A 26,474-nucleotide genomic window follows, 5' to 3' on the forward strand; every position below is an offset into this window, starting at 1 on the left:
CACCCCAACTCTAACACTGACATGAAAGGCCAGCCAGAGTAGCACGGTGTGCCGATTATTACATAACAGCATTTATTAGAGAAAGCCAAGCCACAATATAGGCTCTCAGCCGAGATATTTACCGCTCACTTAAAATAATGGGGAATGCAGTTGTTAGTCACTCATCCAAGTAATGGTGCTACCAAATGATGACATGTTCCAAACATGCAGGCTTATCTAAGCCACCTGACGGTATTATTCCTAAGCCAGTCCCCAAAAGCTCAAGCTCCTCAGAGACAGCCAGTCTCAACTAAACATTCATATGAATGAATTTAGATGCATTGCCATTTGGTTAATGGCCTTTATGAATCATCAACTAAATGATACTATTAATACTTAATTCAGAAACCAGAGGTTTAAAATGCTCTGTAAATACTATTCTCTAATGGTTATGTTTATTTAAATTCTGTGAGGCTCCGTTTAGAGCTGCTTTTATTCAATACTAGCTGAGATGATTACATTCACTTCTGCATTAATCCTTGCCAGCCACAATAGATGAAAGGAATTATTTTTCCCACAGGTAAGATAATTTTATGAAGCTTTTTAACTTCTATTTATAGTCAATAAATTGATTTTCAACTCTTTAAAACTTAATATTTTAAATTATAATGAAACTATAAACGTAGGGGTTTTGTCATTCAGTATATTAATAGTTAAACATAAATAACATATTAATAAAACAGAAACTATTTTAACACCAAGCTTCATAGACTCTTGTAGTTAGATTTTCTTTCAATACATGCTAGCATTTAAATGTGACGAAAGGTCTAATTGACACACGTATTTCTTTTTAAATGTATTATGCTGTTGCTTAGCACATGCAAGTGTTGAGCTCAGTTCCTGAAGCAAGAAAACAAATAACAAGAAAATAAAGTCTTCTGTCTAATGGAGCTGTTTTAATGTTCAGTTTGTTTTTCTTGAGAGAAATATTGATTGATGATTGATTGATTGGTTTTCCTTGTTACTTTTTTCTTAAAAATGGTCAATTTAAAGATATGTGAATAAACGTAAAAGATATATAAAGCCAAAAATAAAAAAGATATGTAAAGCCATCTATTAACAAACCACAGCCTTGACTTTCTTCATAATCGTTAAAGAGAACGATAAGATTATCTAATTATGTTCATGACAGATTGAAAACCACTGAGTTTTCATCAGTAAACCTTTCAATTCTGGATCTAAATTTTCCTAGAAGAAGCAAAAGAGACTAAGGGTTTCCCTTTCACTTTGCTCTGAGAAGGCCAGCAGACTCACTGTGAGCACGGAGCCGCACATTTGGTGGTGTACCCAACTCTGAGGCAAACTCAGGTTCTTACCTGGGTACGTTTTTCTTCCCACACAAAACAGTCCTTCAATATTGATATTTTTCAATAATCTATCCCTTATTTATATTTTACAATTTTTTAAGTAAGAATAAGGAGAAGAGGATCTGTCCTTTGAGTAACAAGGAAAATTATCACAGATTGTGTGAGTGTGTGTGTGTGTGTGTGTGTGTGTGTGTGTGTGTGTGTGTGTGAAACTTAGCTATCTAGGACATTATTCAAGCCATTTAGCCTGATTCTGGTGATTGAGACTGTAAGTAGTCTTTGTAATACATACCCAGCAAGGCTTGAAATAAGCTGCTCTTAAAAACACTCATCACCCTTTGGACAGCATTTTTCAGCAGCTGCTCCTCGGGTTTTCTCAATTTTTTGCAGTAGTCTTCCAGTAACGACAAAGCTCGGTCAGTATCTGAAAGACACAATTTTTAAAGTCTACCATGCGGTCCCGGAGAAGCCATTGATCAAATTCGTCTATGCTATAGCTGTGCTTCTGATTTCATGACAGAAATAACTCAGCAAGTGATCACCTGCTCCAGGAACTGCCCAGTGAAATGGATATCTGCATGCAGTGTGGTTTCCTTATAGTCTTGTCTTCCCAAAGAATCTGCAACTGTGCAATAACATGAACCAAAAATCTGCTGCTGGCTAGATGTTCACATAGTAAATGTAACTCCATTTAAATTGATGACTGCCTAAAATAATATCAAGCATCCTTTCTGATCTGTGAATTTACAGCCCACAATTTCTGCCTTATTTTCCATTTCCACGCCTTTCGAATGCACACAGTGCCCAAATCATACTTACTTTCCCTGCCCACTTCCCTCTACACACACACACATACACACAATTTCACTACTCCCTGTACTACCATTGCCTCGCCCCAGAAACACTGCTCCATTGAAAGGGCTATCACCTGTGATTGTTGTAGTGGTGTTGGGCCACCAAGACACTAGGTGGAAGCTGATAACAGTGTGTGCCTTAGTTCTGCCCACTTTTAGATTGTTCTTGGTGGACTGTGGGCTCGGGATATAATACGGCTCAATGACAGTGGTGGCTACAGGTGTAACCTAGGACCCAGACACTGACCCATCTACAGTGACTCTGCCCAAAACCAGACAGAATCGGCAGTGCAAGGCTGCAGTAAGTGCAAATGAGGAATCCAGTCCTAGCCTGGCCCCAAGAGAGACTCTCGTGAGGACAGAGTACACTTAAAGACCGGTACAGTGACACAACCCTGTAATCTCGGCCCTCAAGAAGCGAAGAGAGGAGGACAGAGGATGGAAAATATAAGCAAACCTGAGCTTCACCGCAAAATCCTGCCTCAATACACCACGGGTTGAGGATATGGCTCAGTAGCAGAATGCGTGCCTAGCTCAAGGCAATTCTCCCTAGCACTGTAAACAGTAAGAATATGACAATGGTGTCTTAGACACAAACTTGGGGCCGATTGCCCTCTAGACTGAAATGCCAATGGTAACTTTCCAGCAAATTTCAAACTGGACACCATCCAGTGCTGCAACAGTGGAGGTGACTATAGACTCTGAGAAAAGAAGCAGCCCCTACTTAGAATGTCTGGAGATTCACAAGAGGAGGACCAGATTAAACACAATAGTGGAGGTGACTATAGACTCCGAGAAAAGAAGCAGCCCCTACTTAGAATGTCTGGAGATTCACAGGAGGAAGACCAGATTAAACACAATAATGGAGGTGACTATAGACTCCAAGAAAAGAAGCAGCCCCTACTTAGAATGTCTGGAGATTCACAAGAGGAGGACCAGATTAAACACAACAGTGGAGGTGACTATAGACTCCGAGAAAAGAAGCAGCCCCTACTTAGAATGTCTGGAGATTCACAGGAGGAGGACCAGATTAAACACAACAGTGGAGGTGACTATAGACTCCGAGAAAAGAAGCAGCCCCTACTTAGAATGTCTGGAGATTCACAAGAGGAGGACCAGATTAAACACAACAGTGGAGGTGACTATAGACTCCGAGAAAAGAAGCAGCCCCTACTTAGAATGTCTGGAGATTCACAAGAGGAGGACCAGATTAAACACAACAGTGGAGGTGACTATAGACTCCGAGAAAAGAAGCAGCCCCTACTTAGAATGTCTGGAGATTCACAAGAGGAGGACCAGATTAAACACAATAGTGGAGGTGACTATAGACTCTGAGAAAAGAAGCCACCCCTACTTAGAATGTCTGGAGATTCACAGGAGGAGGACCAGATTAAACAGCTCATCCTCTTATGCCAAGATGATATCTATGCCAATGAGCTTCAGGAACCTTCAGGAAACCATCACCCAAAAAAACATTGAAAATAAGGTGCCAGAAACCGACCAGGCAGTACTCACTATGGGAGAATTCTGAGATAGCATATTCATGACAGTACCTTTAAGAAAAGTCAATGAAATTGAAGACAAAATAAGAGAAATGTTGAAATAGTCTAAGAGAAATTTAGAGATAAAAGAAATATAAACATAAATATTGAGACAAAAATAAACTAGAGAATTTTTTTTTGAAATGTGAAAGAAGACATCAACAGAAGCCTAAGTGGGACAGAAGAAATAACTAGGGCCAGTGAGAAGATTGTGACAAAGTGTCTGGCGCCAAGCCTAACAACCTGAGTTCAATCCTCAGACCTACATGGCGGAAGGAGAGAAGCAACTCCTACAAGTTGTCCTCTAGACACCACAAGTGTGCACGGGCACATACACACAGAAAGGAAGAGAAAAGGGAGAAAGAGGAGGGGAGGGAGGGTAACGGAGGCAAGGTAGGAAAAAGGGGGTGAGATATTTTAAATTTCATAAAAACAGTAAGTCTGAAGACTCACAAATGGAGGATGAAAATGGACTGGAGAGTGAAGAAAGCCCAAAGAAGCATGAGACAAGCATGAAAGGTGCAGATACTCTGGTTACTGGGAGCTCAAGAAGGCCGTGTGAATGCCACAGGGGTTAGAAAGTACATTAGAAGAAACAATAACACAAAACTTCTCGATCCTAGAAGACACAAATACTCAACATAAGAAAGTCAAAAGTCAGGCCAGGAAGGGTGGTGCACACCTTTAATCCCACCACCTAGAGGCAGATGCAGGTGGAGCCCTGTGGGTTATTTCCAAGCCAGCTAGGCCATCATGATTCAAAAGGAGGAAATAGTTCAGAACACAGTATGTTTAGTCAGCATTAGAGCACACAAATATAGACAGCAAATATTAACAGAGCCAAGAGAAGCACTCAACTCCAATATCATAATAGCTGGGGACTTAACACCCGTCTTCAGCAGTGAAGAGATTATCCAGAAAGAAAAGTCAACAAAGAAATGCCAGAGTTGAATTAGACCTAAGAACAAATCGACCTAACAGGTATCTATACAAAATGACTTCCAATATCTTCTGTTGACATTTTTCTCATCAGCGTATGGAACAATTCTCAGGACAGATCATATGACAAACCACAAGGTAAGTCTCACAAATTTTTTAAAAAGTGAAATTATGCTTTATCCTTTGAACACATGCAATTAAGAGTCCAATAAGGAGAAAAACCTTTGGAAACCATACCAATACATGGAAATTTAACAACTTAATTTTGAACAACCAATGAAGCAAGAAATAAATCAGTAAAGAAATGTAAATTTTCTTGAAACAAATGAAAATGGAGATACAAGATACCAAAACATAGAAATGAAAAACAAGGAATCTAGGAACAAACCCAATCAAAGTTCTCTACCTTGGTTTCTGTTACTGTGATAAACAAAATTACAAAATAAAAAACTTTTGTAGGAGAGGATTGGTTTAGCTTACCAGTTACAGATCATCATGAGGAAAAGCCAAGGCATAAACTCAAAAAAAGGAGCTTATAGCAAAATGGAGGAACAGAACACTGCTGACTACCTACCAGCATGTTCTCAGTTCCGCTACCTTTCTTACACAGCCCAGGCCCACCTGCCTAGGGATGATACTACCCACAGTGGTCTGGGCCCACATCAATTAGCATTAAAGAAAATGTCCCACGGACATGGCCCCTGATGAAGGTAAGTCTTCCACTGAGGTTACTTTCCCTGAGTAATTTGACAGCCAACATTAGCTATCACACAAAGATAAGAAAGGTTTTCATAATGAAAATTAGAAAACACTAATCAGAATATGGAAGAGGACAGAAAAAACTTAAAAGATAGCCAGCACTCATGGATTGAAAGAATTAACATTGTACAATTGTTCCTATAACCCATTGAGATGTACAGATTCAATATGATCTCTATCAAAAAAAAACTAGTGACATTTCTCACATATCAAAATTCAGGTAGCAATTCTCTGATGTGGGATGTCCTTCTATACACTGTGAATATGTATTTCTCCCATTGGCTAATAAAGAACCTGCTTTGGCCTATGACAGGATAGAATATAGCAAGGGGAAATCCAAGTAGAGAGAGGGAAAGAAAGCTGGCTCAATAGAAATGCTAGCAAGCTGACCATAGACAGGATGCCAGAACACCTAAGATAATGCCACAACCATGTGGCAATATACATACTATTGGAAATGGGTTAATTTATAAACAAGAGATCTAGGCATTACTAGCCTAAGCCATCAGCCAAACAATTACATTTAATATTAGCCTTTCATAAGTGGCTGTGGGGACCAATGGGTGGGACAGAAACTGGTCCAGAGGACCAGATAGGACAGAGCATACTTTCAGATGCAATTCTCAAATTATACAAAATTGCAAAATTTAAAAGGCAGCCAAAGGTACTTCTAGAAAAAATAAACTAGGGGTGGAAGTGAGGAAGTAGAGGTATTATACTATCTAACTTCAAAACATGCTGCAAAGCTATAGTGATCAAAGCAGTGTGGTATCATAAACACAGCTGCATAGACCAATAGTATAAACTAAAAAAGGCAATTTTGAAATTAAGAAAACATGTGAATCTATAGCGAGCTAATTTGAGAGAAATTTGCTAATAATACACTCTATAGCGAGCTAATTTGAGAGAAATTTGCTAATAATACACACCAAAGGAAGGGCAATCTTTTCAATAAATGGTGATAAATTGAGTGCCCACATGCAGAAGGAAACTAGACCCCTATTTCTTTGGGAGGAGTGTGCGTATGTGTGCTGATTAGTCTTCATGCAATATATTTAGACCATATTCATGATCATTTTGATAATGAACTTCTCCCAGATCCTTCCCACCATTCTATCCACCCAACTTTATTGGATTCCCCTCCAAAAAAAGAAAAAAAACCTACAAAAACAATAAAAAGTGCTAAAACAAAAGCTCCATCCCCTCAAAAACAAACAAAGGACACAGAACTTGTTTTGTATTGGTCAACTAATCTTAGGCATGGAGTCTACCCTGGAGTATGGCTAATATACCCAGCAACTCTCCACTGAAGAAAACTGGCTTTGCCTTTGCCAGCAGGTATCAACTAAAAAAAAAAAAACTTCATGATTAGGTATAGGACCCTGTGACTGTTTGCCCCTCTTAGTCCTGGGACCCTGTCGGAATTGAACCTGTGTCAGTTTTATGTGTGCTGCCACCATCCCTTGAGAGTTCATATGTACGTCAGGCTTTGTGTCAGAAGACACTGCTTCCTTGGAGTCATGCATTCCCTCTGGCTTTTACAATCTTTCCACCCCCTCTTCTGCATAGATCATTGAGAAGTAAGAGGAGGAGTTTGATGAAGACATCCATTCAGGACCGGAAGTTCCAAAGTCTCTCAATCTCTCATTTGAGGATTTCTGTGTTAATTCCCATTTACTGCAAAGAGCTCTGATGAGAGGTGAGCAAGGCAATGATCTACAGGTATGAAAATATGTCATTAGGAGTCATTTTACTGCTGTGTTGCTTTAGCAGAACAATAGCCAAAGTTTTTTTCCTAGGCCCATGCTTTATCTAATCTTGGGTTCTTGGCCATTCAGCAGTTTCAGATATGAGTCTTATCTAACTGAGTGGACACTTAATCCAAGCAAAAGGTGGTTGGTTAGTCCCATAACATTTGTGCCACTATCGCACCAGTGTGTCTTGAGGCAGGTCTCTGTTGTAGGTGATGGCGTTTATAGCTGGGTAATACTGATGAATACCTTTTTCTTCTGGCAATGTTCAGAGTACCTTCTAGCACCATAAATACTAGTCTGCTAATCAGCGAGGGTGAAACTTCTAGGTGGGAAGTTTCAATGACATAAGCACATGTTGTCCCCATCAATAGGACCTTACCATCACATTCTGTAGAACAACTAATAGTCTGTGATCTTTATGGGGTCCATGGGAATCTTTGTAGACCCCTATCTCTTAAAACATAGAAAAAATAACCTCAAAATGGACTAAATATAGGACCAAAACCATAAAATTACAAGAATAAAAACACCTCATTCAGGAAAGAGTCAACAGACTGAAAATATTTGCGAAGTATATATACCTGAAAGGAGGTTGATATCCAGAATGTGTAACTCAAAAACCCAATACAAAAATAGCAAATACTAAACTTTAAAATGGGCAATATACCTAAGTGTATGTTTCTCAAAAGAAGTTATGCAAAAGACCAACATATACCTAAGAAAATGCTCAGTACCACACGAATCCTTGGGAAAACAAATCAGCATCACAATGATCTATTTACCACTGCACCAGTAAGAGGAGCTCTTATCAAGAAGACTAAACACTGCAAATGCTGGGAAAGAAGTGGGGAAAAGGCAATTCATGTAGACTGCTAGTGGGAGCGCAAACCCATGGAGGGATAGAAGACAATATGGACTTTCCTCAAAAACCTGAAGCTGTAACTACCTATGATTCAACCACCTCACTACTTGGCATGCTTCCATGAGAAATGAAGTCATAGAGACACTGAAACCCCTGTGTTCAATACAGCACTACTCACAATAGCCAGGAGAAGGCAACAAGTGTGTTGGAAGTTGTGAACCCCCAGATCCTGAATTTCTTGTAAACAACTTGTTTTCCCCTGATCTGAGTGCCTACAGCTGCTCTGAGCACGAGACCCTCAGAAGGTCCTGATGGCAGGGAACGGTTTCTGGTGTGTTTGGCTGGAGCGTGGCTATCCCTACATAAGCTGCCCGTGGACACAATAAAGGGAGCATTCTTGGGGCATTCTGGCATCAAGGATGACCTGTGTCTCTGTCTGTGTGTCTTTGTGTGTTTCAATCTCCAGCCCCTTGCCCAGTTCACGAATTGTATGGTGGCACATAGAGCGCAGACAGGTGTGATGCACCACACAAGTGTCTGCTGGCTGATGGACGAAAGAAGGAAATGTAACCTATCTATCCAATGGATACTGTCTCTCCATATCTATCCAATGCACACTGTCCTCCATATCTATCCAGTGCACACTGTCCTCCATATCTATCCAGTGCACACTGTCCCCCATATCTATCCAGTGCACACTGTCCCTCCATATCTATCCAGTGCACACTGTCCTCCATATCTATCCAGTGCACACTGTCCTCCATATCTATCCAGTGCACACTGTCCTCCATATCTATCCAGTGCACACTGTCCTCCATATCTATCCAGTGCACACTGTCCTCCATATCTATCCAGTGCACACTGTCCCCCATATCTATCCAGTGCACACTGTCCCTCCATATCTATCCAGTGCACACTGTCCTCCATATCTATCCAGTGCACACTGTCCTCCATATCTATCCAGTGCACACTGTCCCCCATATCTATCCAGTGCACACTGTCCTCCATATCTATCCAGTGCACACTGTCCTCCATATCTATCCAGTGCACACTGTCCCTCCATATCTATCCAGTGCACACTGTCCTCCATATCTATCCAGTGCACACTGTCCCTCCATATCTATCCAATGCACACTGTCCTCCATATCTATCCAGTGCACACTGTCCTCCATATCTATCCAGTGCACACTGTCCTCCATATCTATCCAATGCACACTGTCCTCCATATCTATCCAATGCACACTGTCCCTCCATATCTATCCAATGCACACTGTCCTCCATATCTATCCAGTGCACACTGTCCCTCCATATCTATCCAGTGCACACTGTCCCTCCATATCTATCCAGTGCACACTGTCCTCCATATCTATCCAGTGCACACTGTCCTCCATATCTATCCAGTGCACACTGTCCTCCATATCTATCCAGTGCACACTGTCCTCCATATCTATCCAATGGATACTGTCCCCCATATCTATCCAATGCACACTGTCCTCCATATCTATCCAGTGCACACTGTCCCTCCATATCTATCCAGTGCACACTGTCCTCCATATCTATCCAGTGCACACTGTCCTCCATATCTATCCAGTGCACACTGTCCTCCATATCTATCCAATGGATACTGTCCTCCATATCTATCCAGTGCACACTGTCCTCCATATCTATCCAGTGCACACTGTCCTCCATATCTATCCAGTGCACACTGTCCTCCATATCTATCCAATGGATACTGTCCCTCCATATCTATCCAGTGCACACTGTCCTCCATATCTATCCAGTGCACACTGTCCTCCATATCTATCCAGTGCACACTGTCCTCCATATCTATCCAGTGCACACTGTCCTCCATATCTATCCAGTGCACACTGTCCTCCATATCTATCCAATGGATACTGTCCTCCATATCTATCCAGTGCACACTGTCCTCCATATCTATGCAATGCACACTGTCCCTCCATATCTATCCAGTGCACACTGTCCCTCCATATCTATCCAGTGCACACTGTCCTCCATATCTATCCAGTGCACACTGTCCTCCATATCTACCCAATGCACACTGTCCTCCATATCTATCCAGTGCACACTGTCCCCCATATCTATCCAGTGCACACTGTCCTCCATATCTATCCAGTGCACACTGTCCTCCATATCTATCCAGTGCACACTGTCCTCCATATCTATCCAATGCACACTGTCCTCCATATCTACCCAGTGCACACTGTCCTCCATATCTATCCAGTGCACACTGTCCTCCATATCTATCCAGTGCACACTGTCCTCCATATCTATCCAATGCACACTGTCCCCCATATCTATCCAGTGCACACTGTCCTCCATATCTATCCAGTGCACACTGTCCTCCATATCTACCCAGTGCACACTGTCCTCCATATCTACCCAGTGCACACTGTCCTCCATATCTATCCAGTGCACACTGTCCTCCATATCTATCCAATGCACACTGTCCTCCATATCTATCCAATGCACACTGTCCTCCATATCTATCCAATGGATACTGTCCCTCCATATCTATCCAGTGCACACTGTCCTCCATATCTACCCAATGGATACTGTCCCTCCATATCTATCCAGTGCACACTGTCCCTCCATATCTATCCAATGGATACTGTCCCTCCATATCTATCCAGTGCACACTGTCCTCCATATCTATCCAGTGCACACTGTCCTCCATATCTATCCAATGGATACTGTCCCTCCATATCTATCCAGTGCACACTGTCCTCCATATCTATCCAGTGCACACTGTCCTCCATATCTATCCAGTGCACACTGTCCTCCATATCTATCCAATGCACACTGTCCTCCATATCTATCCAATGCACACTGTCCCTCCATATCTATCCAGTGCACACTGTCCCTCCATATCTATCCAGTGCACACTGTCCTCCATATCTATCCAGTGCACACTGTCCTCCATATCTATCCAATGCACACTGTCCCCCATATCTATCCAGTGCACACTGTCCTCCATATCTATCCAATGCACACTGTCCCCCATATCTATCCAGTGCACACTGTCCCCCATATCTATCCAGTGCACACTGTCCTCCATATCTATCCAGTGCACACTGTCCTCCATATCTATCCAGTGCACACTGTCCTCCATATCTATCCAATGCACACTGTCCTCCATATCTATCCAGTGCACACTGTCCTCCATATCTATCCAATGCACACTGTCCTCCATATCTATCCAGTGCACACTGTCCTCCATATCTATCCAGTGCACACTGTCCCTCCATATCTATCCAGTGCACACTGTCCTCCATATCTATCCAATGCCCACTGTCCTCCATATCTATCCAGTGCACACTGTCCCTCCATATCTATCCAGTGCACACTGTCCTCCATATCTATCCAATGCCCACTGTCCTCCATATCTATCCAGTGGATACTGTCCCTCCATATCTATCCAGTGCACACTGTCCTCCATATCTATCCAATGCCCACTGTCCTCCATATCTATCCAGTGGATACTGTCCCTCCATATCTATCCAATGCACACTGTCCTCCATATCTATCCAGTGCACACTGTCCTCCATATCTATCCAGTGCACACTGTCCTCCATATCTATCCAGTGCACACTGTCCTCCATATCTATCCAGTGCACACTGTCCCTCCATATCTATCCAGTGCACACTGTCCTCCATATCTATCCAGTGCACACTGTCCTCCATATCTATCCAATGCCCACTGTCCTCCATATCTATCCAGTGCACACTGTCCTCCATATCTATCCAGTGCACACTGTCCCCCATATCTATCCAGTGCACACTGTCCTCCATATCTATCCAATGCACACTGTCCTCCATATCTATCCAATGCACACTGTCCTCCATATCTATCCAATGCACACTGTCCTCCATATCTATCCAATGGATACTGTCCCTCCATATCTATCCAGTGCACACTGTCCTCCATATCTATCCAATGGATACTGTCCCTCCATATCTATCCAGTGCACACTGTCCCTCCATATCTATCCAATGGATACTGTCCCTCCATATCTATCCAGTGCACACTGTCCTCCATATCTATCCAGTGCACACTGTCCTCCATATCTATCCAATGGATACTGTCCCTCCATATCTATCCAGTGCACACTGTCCTCCATATCTATCCAGTGCACACTGTCCTCCATATCTATCCAGTGCACACTGTCCTCCATATCTATCCAATGCACACTGTCCTCCATATCTATCCAATGCACACTGTCCCTCCATATCTATCCAGTGCACACTGTCCCTCCATATCTATCCAGTGCACACTGTCCTCCATATCTATCCAGTGCACACTGTCCTCCATATCTATCCAATGCACACTGTCCCCCATATCTATCCAGTGCACACTGTCCTCCATATCTATCCAATGCACACTGTCCCCCATATCTATCCAGTGCACACTGTCCCCCATATCTATCCAGTGCACACTGTCCTCCATATCTATCCAGTGCACACTGTCCTCCATATCTATCCAGTGCACACTGTCCTCCATATCTATCCAATGCACACTGTCCTCCATATCTATCCAGTGCACACTGTCCTCCATATCTATCCAATGCACACTGTCCTCCATATCTATCCAGTGCACACTGTCCTCCATATCTATCCAGTGCACACTGTCCCTCCATATCTATCCAGTGCACACTGTCCTCCATATCTATCCAATGCCCACTGTCCTCCATATCTATCCAGTGCACACTGTCCCTCCATATCTATCCAGTGCACACTGTCCTCCATATCTATCCAATGCCCACTGTCCTCCATATCTATCCAGTGGATACTGTCCCTCCATATCTATCCAGTGCACACTGTCCTCCATATCTATCCAATGCCCACTGTCCTCCATATCTATCCAGTGGATACTGTCCCTCCATATCTATCCAATGCACACTGTCCTCCATATCTATCCAGTGCACACTGTCCTCCATATCTATCCAGTGCACACTGTCCTCCATATCTATCCAGTGCACACTGTCCTCCATATCTATCCAGTGCACACTGTCCCTCCATATCTATCCAGTGCACACTGTCCTCCATATCTATCCAGTGCACACTGTCCTCCATATCTATCCAATGCCCACTGTCCTCCATATCTATCCAGTGCACACTGTCCTCCATATCTATCCAGTGCACACTGTCCCCCATATCTATCCAGTGCACACTGTCCTCCATATCTATCCAGTGCACACTGTCCTCCATATCTATCCAGTGCACACTGTCCTCCATATCTATCCAGTGCACACTGTCCTCCATATCTATCCAGTGCACACTGTCCTCCATATCTATCCAATGCACACTGTCCTCCATATCTATCCAATGCACACTGTCCTCCATATCTATCCAATGCACACTGTCCTCCATATCTATCCAATGCACACTGTCCTCCATATCTATCCAGTGCACACTGTCCTCCATATCTATCCAGTGCACACTGTCCTCCATATCTATCCAGTGCACACTGTCCCTCCATATCTATCCAGTGCACACTGTCCCTCCATATCTATCCAATGCACACTGTCCCTCCATATCTATCCAATGGATACTGTCCTCCATATCTATCCAGTGCACACTGTCCCCCATATCTACCCAATGCACACTGTCCCCCATATCTATCCAGTGCACACTGTCCCCCATATCTACCCAATGCACACTGTCCTCCATATCTATCCAGTGCACACTGTCCCTCCATATCTATCCAGTGCACACTGTCCCTCCATATCTATCCAATGCACACTGTCCCTCCATATCTATCCAGTGCACACTGTCCTCCATATCTATCCAGTGCACACTGTCCTCCATATCTATCCAGTGCACACTGTCCTCCATATCTATCCAGTGCACACTGTCCTCCATATCTATCCAGTGCACACTGTCCCCCATATCTATCCAGTGCACACTGTCCTCCATATCTATCCAGTGCACACTGTCCCTCCATATCTATCCAGTGCACACTGTCCCCCATATCTACCCAATGCACACTGTCCTCCATATCTATCCAGTGCACACTGTCCCTCCATATCTATCCAGTGCACACTGTCCCTCCATATCTATCCAATGCACACTGTCCCTCCATATCTATCCAATGGATACTGTCCCTCCATATCTATCCAGTGCACACTGTCCTCCATATCTATCCAATGCACACTGTCCCCCATATCTATCCAGTGCACACTGTCCTCCATATCTATCCAGTGCACACTGTCCTCCATATCTATCCAGTGCACACTGTCCCCCATATCTACCCAATGCACACTGTCCCCCATATCTATCCAATGGAAACCATCCCTCCATAAAAAAGATGAAGCCCTCCTTTCATCTGTGACCACATGGACAGGACTGGAAGTCATTAAGCCCAAAAGCCAGACACAGAAGACAATGAAGTGCTGCATGAGCTCACCCTCCGTTCTCCCAGGACAATCTCACAGAAATTCAGAACAGAATGCTCAATTCCAGAGAACAGGAGAAGAGGAGAAAAGACGGATGAGGGATAGTGGTCAGTGAGTATGAAGGAGCAGTGACACAGGAGCAGAAACTTGTCACCACCCAACACAGTGACTACAGCAAAGAATAATGTACTGTACATGTCACAAAGCTGGAAGAAAGGTTTTTCATGAAGAAAAACTAAGTGATTGCATAAATAAATACACCCTACCTTAAGTGCTATGTAATATATACAATACATTGAAGCATAACAGGCACCCACTTAACCTATATAATTTTTGTTGTGTACAGGTGAATAGAGAATTCTCTCTAATTCTAAAAAGATACATTAACAAAGGATGGTGACAAGCGTATATACTAACACATTGGTATAGAACTATAGCTTTTTAAAAGACAGCATCTGACCGTGTAGCTGATGGTGACCTCAAACTCACTATCCTTCAACCTCAGCCCCGAAGTGCTGAGATTATAGGAGCACACCACCATGCCTGGCTCCAGAACTTTAAAAGTGCTCTCAGGGTTTACCGTGTAACATCTTTTTTAATCTTTTATTTTTTTTTAAACAATCTTTTTTTTTATTTTACATTCCAATCCGAGTTGATCCCATGGAACATTGTTAACAATATTGGGCCAGGGGAAGGAAATATTTTCATTTTTGTTTTCACAGTAAGAAAGCAGAGATCTCTCAGGAATGATAATGGCTTCCTGGCCTCCTTCCTAACCTGTTCCTGCCCACTGCTTACTACCATGGTTATACTATACCTCTGCATGTCTCTGTGGCCTACGGTCCCCTAGTCACCCGCTGTCTCTGATGCCTGAAACCCTAGTCCTGCTCTTTCCCTTGGCAAGCAGCTACAATTTTCTAACGCTTGCCATCAGAAACTCTTTTCTTCTCCTTGAACTGTAACTTTGAAGCTAGACTGTCTGGTCTTTGTTTCTCTGGTCACCTTGTGGCATTTTTGTAGGTGTTTCCATCGTTGGTTCTCGTAAAGGGCAATTTTCAAAACCAGACTGATAGCATTCCTATAATCACATCTGCAGTGTAATTTGATTAGTGAGGGAGTTTCGTTTATTTAACGTCGATGGGTTAGTGTTTCAAGGAAAACATTCTACTGACTCAAAACAGACGAGTGTTTTCTAAACCAACAAAACTCTTGCCACTCATCCGAGTATAAGAAAAACCTGACATTCAAATTGCTGGAGCGGAAGAACAGCTGGCCTCCTAGACAGCTTGGGTTTGGGTGTCTGCAGCCAGGGCGGGTGTCACCGCTTGTGCTTCCTTTGCTTAGTGTCAGTGATTTCAATGTCAGCGCTGTTCTGCCCTGCGAGTCTTCCCTGGTTGGTGGGAGCTGGATCTTGAGGGTAACCAAAAACTACACAGCTATGCAATGATGATACATTGAACAAAACAAGAGACATGAGAGCAAAGTCTTGTCTTGTCACACACATAAAAACTGCTTACAGATCTCTACAAGGTGAATGAACATAGGAAGTCTTGACGATCACGCAAGCTAAAACATTTTCATTCGTTCCCACGTCAATGGTTACGTCAACGGTTCAGATGATGGTTTTGATTTTTGTATTTTCTTCTCTAAATAAAATAAAATAAACTTTGGATGAATGAAGGTACTTAAAAGAAGAAATGGAGAGTGAGTGCCGTTTTCCACAGGAGAAATTTCTGCAAGCTATGCAACCCATGGACAGGCTGAATGTTACATAATTGGTGTTGTAGCTGATCATGTGTCTGCTAAGGAAGGTTCAACTCTATTGTTTGTGGTATAAGAAGAGCATTGCCAAAAAGTTATAAATAATTCAGGATGGGTAATATAAAATTAAAACTGTGAATAGCAATACTGTTAAAAAGCAATCTTTTAGAAAAAGATTTTCAGCATTTTCCACAGCTGAAAACAGATTATAGACCACAGGAGTGGTACCGTTGGCAAAAAAAAAAGTTCTGAGTACCATAGAGGTTAAAGTGAACGTAATATGAGAAAAAGCCTCAGAATAAATCATTTAGAATAATGGAATACCTTTTATATAAGTTTTTCAACATTTTTACAATTTAGAAGAGATTTCAAATGTATTACCTGATCCCCACCACTGACAAGTTATATTGTGCCTATTTCACATGAAATTGAAATTCACAGATCCAAGATCACAGACATACTAAACAGCAGAGTTGTGACTTAATCCTAATGCTTTGGATTCCAAATAGAGTGTCCATTCCCCAAAACCCTTCTCACTCCTCCAAGAAGCCACAAGTCTATGGAAAACAAACTTGGTTGTCTTAGTCATCACTTGCTGGGATAAAACACCTTTCCCAAAGGGAAGGGTTTATTTGATTACACTTCCATATCACAGATCACAATCAAAATAAATCAGGAAAGAAACTCAAACAGAGCTGGAACCCAGAGGCAGGAGCTGATGCAGAGGCCATGGAGAAGGGCTGTTTCCTGTCTTGTTCCTATGGCTTTCCCAACCTGCTTTTTCACAGAACTAACCCAGGGATGGCACCACCAACAATGGGCTGGGCTCTGGAACATCAAACACTAATTAAGAAAATGCCCTACAGACTGGATGGACCCAACAGAGGCATATTCTCAGTGGAGACTCCCTCCTTTCAGATAACTCTAGCTTGTGACAATTGGCATAAAACTCACCAGCATATTGATCATTCAGACATTAATTTTATTTATAAATTTTAGAATATTGAATTAAATGCTAAGTATCTAACTTTCACATATGTTTACTAAATTAGGAATTATATTAATAACATGAATAAAAATAGCCCTATTGTCCTATAAGATGAATAAAAATGTTTTTTATTCATTATTCATCATTTAGTATCTCATCATTTTTAAGACACTGAGAGCAAAATACTAAACAAGAAAGGCAATAGTCTAACATCACAGACATTTTATTCTGAAAGTAAAAATTATATAATGTACCAAAGTGAAGGATTAAACCAGTGTATAATCATGCTGTAAGACAGCAGACACCAGGGAAGCAAAGACACTGATATCATGTGTATCACGTTTTATCTTATACCCAAGAAGGAGGACCAGACACAGAAGACTCAAAGAAAAAGAGGAAGAGAGATATAATCATATTTTTAGTTTTAGACAGATTATTTTAACTACAATTTGATATATATATATATATATATAGAGAGAGAGAGAGAGAGAGAGAGAGAGATCAGTAATAACAAATATTCTTCACACTATTTTAATGAATATATGAAAAAATGAATAGCCACAACTCTTTATCATCACTTATTAGACATGACTAGAAAATAAACATTTAAAGTCGGTCCTGATGGAACATATCTTTAATTCCAAACTCCAGAGGCTGAGGCCAGAGAATCACAAGTTTGAGGTCATCCAAGACCACATAGGTCTAGGTAACACCTTACCTCAAAAAAAAAAAATCAAAACGAGAGAAAGAAGGATGACAGAGGGAGGGAGGAAGGAAGCAGGAGGAAGGGAATATTTATAGGTGCTGACTTCTCACTGATGAAGCTCTTTTCTTTTATTGCAAATCAAGAATATCCATATGAAAGTAAACAAGTAATGAATAACAATAGAAAATTACTTTCATCTGTTTTTTATGGTTGTGTATGTTTATGTTTTTTCTTTGTTTTTGTTTTATCATTTTGGTTTCTTTGTTTATTTTGTTTGTTTGGTTTGTCTTCTAAAGAGAAAAAGAGAGAAAGAAAGGGCCTGGAGTTGAGTGGGTGGGGAGTTGGATGGGCAGGATCTATGAGTAGTTAAAGGGAGTCAGGTTATAGTGTATAAAAATGCAGTTTTTAATAAAAAAATATAAATATTAAAATTTACACTTCAAGATAATAAAACAGGCCTGATGATTTAGCTCAAAGAACATGGTGCTTGTGCTGTGGGATAATGCTCATGTACACTGTAAAGATTTGTCACGCATTGTGTTTTAATAAAATGCTGATTGGCCAGTAGCTGGCAGGGAGTATAGGCAGGGCAGCCAGACTAGGAGAAATCTGGGAAGAGGAAAGGGAGGCAGTCACCAGCCAGATGCAGAAGAATCAACATGGGAATGCTTTACTGAGAAAAGGTACCAAGCCGCATGACTAAACACAGAAAAGTATTATGGAATAATTTAAGTCATAAGAGCTAATTAGTAATATGCCTGAGCAATAGACCAAACTGTTTATGACTAATATAAGCCTCCGTGTGTTTAGTTGGGGCTGAATGGCTGCGGGACTAGGCGGGACAGGAACTTATGTCTACATGCTTGCCTTCAAACTTTACATCTGAGTTCCACCCCAGAAGCCCATGTACAGGTGGAAGGAGAGAGCGTATGCCACAAGTTGTCCTCTGACCTACACCTGTGGACTACACCATAAGTTCACCTAGACACACATTGTACGTACATGTAACTTTCTTTTTTAAAGTGTGATTCTTGGAACCACAGGTACCTACTGCCAAGCTGAGTTTGGAGATCTGAGCTCTCAATCCTTTGGAAGCACATGATAGAAGAAGAGAACTGACCTGCAACAGTTCTTTTCCCAACCTCCGTAGCTGTGCCCATATGCATGCACACACACACTAAACAAAAACATTTTTTAAAAATTTATTAATTTTTTAAAAAACTGATATATCAAAAATGTGTTATTACTAACAATATAACCTAGTATTTGTTAGGCAATGATAATTTTAAACATCCATCATCTTACCTAATCTGCACAAGCATCCCAAGAAATGCTAATAGATATATTTTGCAAACTTGAAAACTTTAAACCAAAATAAATAAAGTAAGCTGCCAGTTGGTTTTCAATCTATAGAATAAAACACTGAGAAAAATCAATGTAAAGGGGAAAGACTCCTTTTGGCTCGTGGTTTTGGAGCTTTTGGTTCATGCTCACTTAACCCTGTTTCTCTGGACCCATGGCTCCCAAGTCGTGAAAGAAAGAGAAAGATGGGTAAGAGATCCTAATGCCACTCAAGTGTACACCCACAACAACCTACTGTCCTTCCACTACACCCTGTCTTCCAGGCAAGGCAACCAAGGCTGGTTTCCAGGGGCTGGCGACCAAGCTTTTAGTGGATGGGCCTCTGGGAGACATTTAAGACCAAACCATAACACTGCTGTGACTCTATGACCAGCAAGGTGCTAGAACTAGCAACTCAACTTGGGTCTATCTGGTACCAAAGCCCATAGTTTCATGTTACACCATATTGTCAATTGGCCTAATAGGGAAGGGTCATGATGTTTCCTTTTTATATATCCCCCTTAGAAATTACTCTCATGCCCAAGGGGGAAAAAAGGGATAATATACTATAACAAATATCTAGTCTATTTAAACTAATGACACTCGTATAAAACGGTGCGTTGCTCCTTTCAGATAAGGCATGTTTTCAGATAATAAACAGAAGTGCTGAAGAGAAGAACAACAGGCATGAAGATTAATAATCAACAGAAGAGATGAACACAGCAAACTGCTAAATAAAACTATTCTGCTGTCTATTCAAATATGCGTTGCCCCACTTTTAACAACTAAAAAAAAAGAAATGACTTGGAATTTAAATAGCAGAGATAATATCTGGCTGGACAGAGCAGATTTTGAGTACAAATTAAAATTATTTTGTACATACTGTATTTTACAAATCACTTTAGCATCTGTCAATGAGAAATAATACAAGGAATCTTTGTCCTGGTCTATTTTAAAGATACACAGTGTGGTGTTTTTCTATGTGTGATCACCTGTGTGAACACCACATCTGAGCCATGTTGCTCCCAAAGCTGGACCCCTGTCACTGATGGGAGTGGACCTGGACCTTATAATCCTAACAGAAAGAATCTGCATATATTATAGAGCAGGTTTTATATGAACTTGGTACTAGACTCTCATAATAACCTTCAGAGTTAATATTAGTACAATTAAGTTTTAAGATGAAGAATTTAAACTTCAACTCTCAATTCACTTCACGTAACTTCAACCAGCTAATGGCACAGATGAGCACCCAGCAGCCTCAGCTGCACTGTGACCCCGCTCACCATTCCTGATTGCCACACCTCACAGGAGCACAGCGTTGGACAAGCTTCTCTCACTAATTCTGCCACCCATGTTGTAAAAGTGAAGTGACAAGTGTTATTTGTTGAAGAAAAGAAACTACAAACAGTAAAGGAGAGAAAAGATTAAAGGGGTCATTTTCACGGGCCACGTAGTGGCTTCACAATAAAAAAAGGCATGTCAAGTATTTTACATTTGGGAAATTGACACTTTGTAAAAGTCAACTTTTTCTTTCCTCAAATTGCCCCAATTCTTTCTTTCTCATTCATTTATTGCATCAAGGGGGGAGGGCATGTGTGAGCACACACACATACACATACACCTTTAGACTCACAGTGTGCATGCACGCGCACACACCCCTTTAGACACAGCACACACACACACACACACACACACACACACCAAAAAATGAATTTTAAGTTATTCTAGTTTTGCTTTCAAAACACCTAAACCCTCAAATAAAGTTCGTCACAGAGATGAGAGGTTCTCAAGAACAGAGGGATTTCTCTGGGCCTTTCCTTACCTGAAGAAAAACAGTTGAAAAACACACTTAACAGTCACACACACACACCTACACACACTCACCACTCACACGTGAACACCTTTGCACACATACGCATGTGCACGCACACACACACACCCCTTTAGACTCACAACAGCAAGTATGGACTTGATACAAACATTGGGCTGAGCTCAGGGAATCCTGCTGAAGACAGGGAGGAAGGATTGTAGGATCCAGAGACATCAAGGACATCACAAGGGAACTCACAGAAAAAACTAACCTGGGCTCAAATGGGGCTCACAGAGACTGAACCAACAGGCAGGGAGCCTAAGGACTGACCTAGGCCTTCTACATATATGTGACAGTGGTGGAGCTTGGCCTACACGTGGGACTCATAACAGTGGGAACAGGGGCTTTAACTGACTTTTGGGAAGCTATTCTTCATACTAAGTTGCCTTACCCAGCCTTAACATAAGGGGAGGAACTTAGTCCTGCCATAACTTGATATACCATGCTTTGTTGACACCCATGGGAGGCCTGCCCTTTCTGAACAGAAACAGAGGAAAAGTGTGTCTGGGGGGGGTGGAGTGCAAGAGAGGGGAGGGAATGGGAAGAGAGGAGGAAGGGGAAACTGAGGTCAAGGTGTAAAATAAATAAATTAAATTAATTTTAAAAAATAGGCTTGATAAGCTCTTCTCCCTACCAGCATTGTTAGAAGGAAGCAAGCCGAGAAAGGAAGTCATCATAATATATCTAGGCAAACAGAAATTCTACAAAATAAAATATGTTTAGTACATAGAAGTAGAATCTCTATCAGACCAGAAAAAAACTATCAAGATATCTAGACACAGAAACTCCTATCTCAGAGGTAAACTAATATATATATTATATTATTGTGTTGTATGCTATAATATATAAAATATTATAATATATATTTATACACACAGATAGGATCATATATACAACACAAAGTACCACACATTCCAGATGTAACGCCATCTTACCCCAGTAAAGTAGGAGTGCTCTCAAAAACAATAGAAGTGTTTTTTTCTCTACTAACTAGGAACATAAATTAAATTTGAATTATAGAAATTGGTATTTCCTATATATTTAAATGTATATACATCAAGAGTACAAATCGGGGCTGACAAGATGATTCAGATAGTAAAGTCACTGCCTCCAAGCCTGGGTACCTGAGTTCAATCCCCGAGACCCACGTAGGGTAGGACATGTGAGTCTGTAGGACAGAACCAGCTCCTACAAGCTGTCCTCTGACCTCCACACATTCATCATGCGCACAATAAATAAAATTTTAAATTTAAAGACAGTCTAATTGATGATTATCTCATAATATGTTCTTCCAGGGGCCTGGTATTCTGAGAATGATCTGACTTTTTCCACTGTATCCTGCTGGAGGAGGAGGAAGACAGTGAGGAGAAGATGACATAATTCACTCTACACTGACTGGTAAAGTCCTGCTAGTTTCTGTAGCTTGTGTTAAATACCACATCTTCCCTGAATGGCCTCGAGTCCTCTCCATCTGTTTCCCTAGCAGAGCATGTTAACAAAGCTATGTAAGTATCGAAATTGCTCACTTCCACATCTATGTCCTAACAGATGCCAAGAATCATGAAGACAGGAACTGGAGAGAGGGCTCCCGGGGGATAAAAACACTTGCTATTCTTGCAGAAGACCCATGTTCAGTTCCCAGTGCCAACATGGAGGCTCATAATCACCTTTAACCCTGGAGTACTGGACACTCTCTTGTGGCCTCCACAGTCACCAGGCATGCACTTAGTACATATAAATAAATGCTAGCGAAACTTTAATACACATAAAAGAATTTTTAAGGTTTTAAAAATAATCATAAAAGCACAGGTGGAATATCATTTGCCTGTTTCAAACACAGCTGACAGATGGTAAGAACTCAATGAACCCTTACCGGGTGGACAAAAGAGTAAATTAATTTGCTCTAAATTTAGACCTTTTAAAGTATTTGAGATCATTACTTATAGAGACTGATTTAAAATAGAGTCTAGTAAATTTCTTCCAAATCTTACTCTCAAACTTCAATTACAGAGCTTCAGAATGTCAGTCCTCGCTTGACTAAAGGCCTTAGACTCATACCCCAACAGTGTTGGGCAGAACCATGGGGGTCACCAAGATAGTATCATCCAAAGAGAGCGGATACAAAATTTTATCCATACTCTCTTTGGAAGTTTAAATTAAGTAATTTATTTTCACAGGATTTTTTTTACTTTGCATTGTTCTTGATCTTTTTGGTTTGTTGGTTTGTTTTTGAGACAGGATCTCAACTCTGAAGTCAAAGCTGGTCTGGAGCTTACTGTGTAGCCCTGGGTAACCTCAACTTATGCCAATCTTCCTGCCTCAGCCTCCTAAGAAACTGGACAACAGGCTTGAGACACCATGGCCAGCTCTTGATTAAAAATGACTAAAATAAATGGTGTCGGAACAACTGTTTCATATTAGAGATGACTTGGCCAAAATTCTTGAAACAGCTTTGCAAAACATACTAAAAATTGAACCCATACAGAAAGCTTACTAGCTGTAATTTGAAATGTCTGACTGGACAGAAGAGTCTGGGTAAAACTCATGATTCTCTGCTGACAAAGCAACCTACATTGAAGATGCAGAGCCCTGTATCTTCACTGCTACAAACTCCTGAGCTGGAACTGTGGCCAGGAAATAGATTCTGAGCTTGCAATATAAAAGGTGTTGTGCATCTCGGCCTTATGATAAAATACTTAGCAAGTGTTGGCATGATGACTGTAAATATAAAAGGGGGATATAAAGAGAATATATGGTTACAAAAGGATAGTGATCTTATAGTTCAGGGAATATCGCTATATAATAATAAGGGACCAAAGAGGAATGAATTGAGTGCCTTAATTCAACATATTTTTAAATCCAATGCTCTATGTATAGATTCTCACTGACTAGACTGCTACCCAAAACAGTAAGTAGTAGCAAGTCTACAATGAAGATTAAATGTTCTGTTTTGAGTGGAGTTCTGAGCAGTTTCCCCAAAACCTACATCTTATGTGTGACATGTCATTACTATTACAAGTCTTTACCATATTATTTGCAACTTACAATATATGATATGTACAAAATAAAAACAATTAATAGAACAATTTACCTCATGACTGTCACTTGATTCCTAACATACGTCTAAATCAGCATGTGAACACAAAAACTATTATTTATTTCTCTGTCCAGAATATTCTCTCATTATGCCTCCTGGATTGACAGTTATGTTCCAACATCAAGAATATATTACTTCATGATTTCCAAACCTTTTCCACCAACACCAAGATAACGACTTCAGAGAATTTAAAGTCCAAAGAGACATCCTAAGTAAATTATTTACTTAGGGAACTCTCAAACCTTTGATAATCTTTTCAACCTTTTCTGAACAAATCCAGGCATAACTCTTTTGAGTTTTTATTAGTTTCGAGAAATATGAAGTTGAACATGAAGTTTTGTGGGCTAAGAAAGGCATCTAGATAAAGCCCTGCCGTGGTAAATAAGAAAGATCAAAGATAAATTTAGAAACTTGAATACAAAGGGAAAACATCAGCCATTCAGAATGATCAATAAATTCATGTGTATGTATTCCTATCTATAACTTCCAAAAGATTCTTTAACTTTATACAAGCTAGAAGCCAAATGTGGTAGCACACATCTTTAATCCCCGCACACCAGAGACAGAAGCAGGCAGGTCAGGTCAAGAGCTCAGAAAAAAAGAAAAGAAAAGAAAAGAAAAGAAAAGAAAAGAAAAGAAAAGAAAAGAAAAGAGAAGAGAAGAGAAGGGAAGGGAAGGGAAGGGAAGGGAAGGGAAGGGAAGGGAAGGGAAGGAAAGGAAAGGAAAGGAAAGGAAAGGAAAGAAAAGAAAGGAAAAGAAAAAAACAGAAAGAAGGGATAGAGATGGGGAAAGCAGACATAGATAATAACGGGAGGCAAATGTAAATCGGAGATACACCCCAACTAGCGTAAGCCATAAAGTGCTAGAAACAAGGAATGGAGGAAGAAAATTTTAAATGAAGAAAGGATAAGGGGAACAGTTACTAGGTCCCCTTCCCAAGTAAACTCGGAAGTGACACCTTTAAGAATATAGTCATCCAAAAGCAAAGCCACAATAGTTTATGGCCAGGAAATAACCAATCGCAACGTTAAGGGTGCTCATAAGATATAGAACTCAGCATTTTTAGAACTCTAAATTATACGCAACAGAATATGTACTATTAAGCTTCCTGAAGATTTGTTGCCAAAGAATGAACATGAAAACAATGTAGCCATACATGGTCAACATCTCTTTATATATGCCCATTTTGTACACTGAGAATGACTGCATGAAAAGAATTCAGAGGGGAAGAGTATCCTGAAAATGACTAATATTGGGGCAGCTGTAAGTCAGCATAAAGATACCGGGAGGCAACTAGAAAACCAGAGCATTTTACAAAACCACAGAAGTGAAAGGAGCATCTATCGCCGCTCATGAAACAGAATGATTTCCTTCCTGTATATAATAACTACAACAAAAATGTTCAAGAATGAAACTGCATTGTACTAAACAGTTACACTGGGACAACTTGGAATGACAACTGCCTACTGAAAGCAAGAAGCCCAAGCTGTCACTAATATTTTTTCTAAGATTAATAATTCAATATGAAGTTCTTTCAATTCGAGAAGCTTCTTCAACCCTTGCCCTTGCATCATATCTTAACTTTGCATCCTATCTTACTTTGGGTTAACTCTACATTTTTACTAAAATATGTCAAAGAGTGTCCTATAGGTTCAGGTGGGAGTAAATCAAGTTACCACTATAGAAAACAGAATCTAGGATTAAAAAAAAAAACTCAAGAAAAAAAATGTAACAACAAAACAGAAGAGTCTTCAGCTGATAAAACTGAGGTCTGTAAAAAGAAGGGTGAAGGGAAAAGGCAGGAAGAGAAGCCATAACGGCCACAAAGCAGAAGGGCATGAGTGAGGTGAGCAGTTGCTGCTGGCCAAGAACAGGTCCCTCCAGTGGGTGTGGAGAGACCTCACAGCCATTCCCACGCCTCTCTACTATGGAGAAAAAAGCAAAGTAAGCACCACATGGAAATATGTTCTGGTGAGGGTATTGTTGACACTTGGGTCTGAGTAGACACTTGGCCCAATGGGGATAATTATTCTACATCACGCGTCCAGCTCTTTTTCACATATCTATACCATGTAACAATAAATCGAGAAAGGCTTTCAATGAAGGATGAAGATGAAGAATGAAGGATGATCTGACCTTAGAATTTAATTTAAAATTCAAAACACTTATATTGTAGAAGCAGTAGATATAGCAAACTTAGCAAATAAAATACAAAACCCATGCAATAATTGACTACTTGT

The 26,474-nt window shown here is 40.9% G+C and overlaps 1 protein-coding gene across 7 annotated transcripts in view; it reads right to left on the reverse strand.

Moving 5' to 3' along the window:
- Dlg2 (discs large MAGUK scaffold protein 2) overlaps positions 1-26,474 on the reverse strand; it is a 1,657,078-nt gene that overhangs the window by 1,627,019 nt on the left and 3,585 nt on the right. For all 7 annotated transcript variants that reach the window (XM_075952981.1, XM_075952978.1, XM_075952983.1 and 4 more), the window contains exon 2: positions 1,639-1,770. In XM_075952981.1, the coding sequence (XP_075809096.1) occupies positions 1,639-1,770 (132 nt within the window). The remainder of the gene's footprint in view (positions 1-1,638; positions 1,771-26,474) is intronic.

The sequence above is a fragment of the Microtus pennsylvanicus genome, chromosome 18, assembly GCF_037038515.1.
Source record: "Microtus pennsylvanicus isolate mMicPen1 chromosome 18, mMicPen1.hap1, whole genome shotgun sequence".
In the NCBI taxonomy this organism is placed as follows: Eukaryota; Metazoa; Chordata; class Mammalia; order Rodentia; family Cricetidae; genus Microtus; species Microtus pennsylvanicus.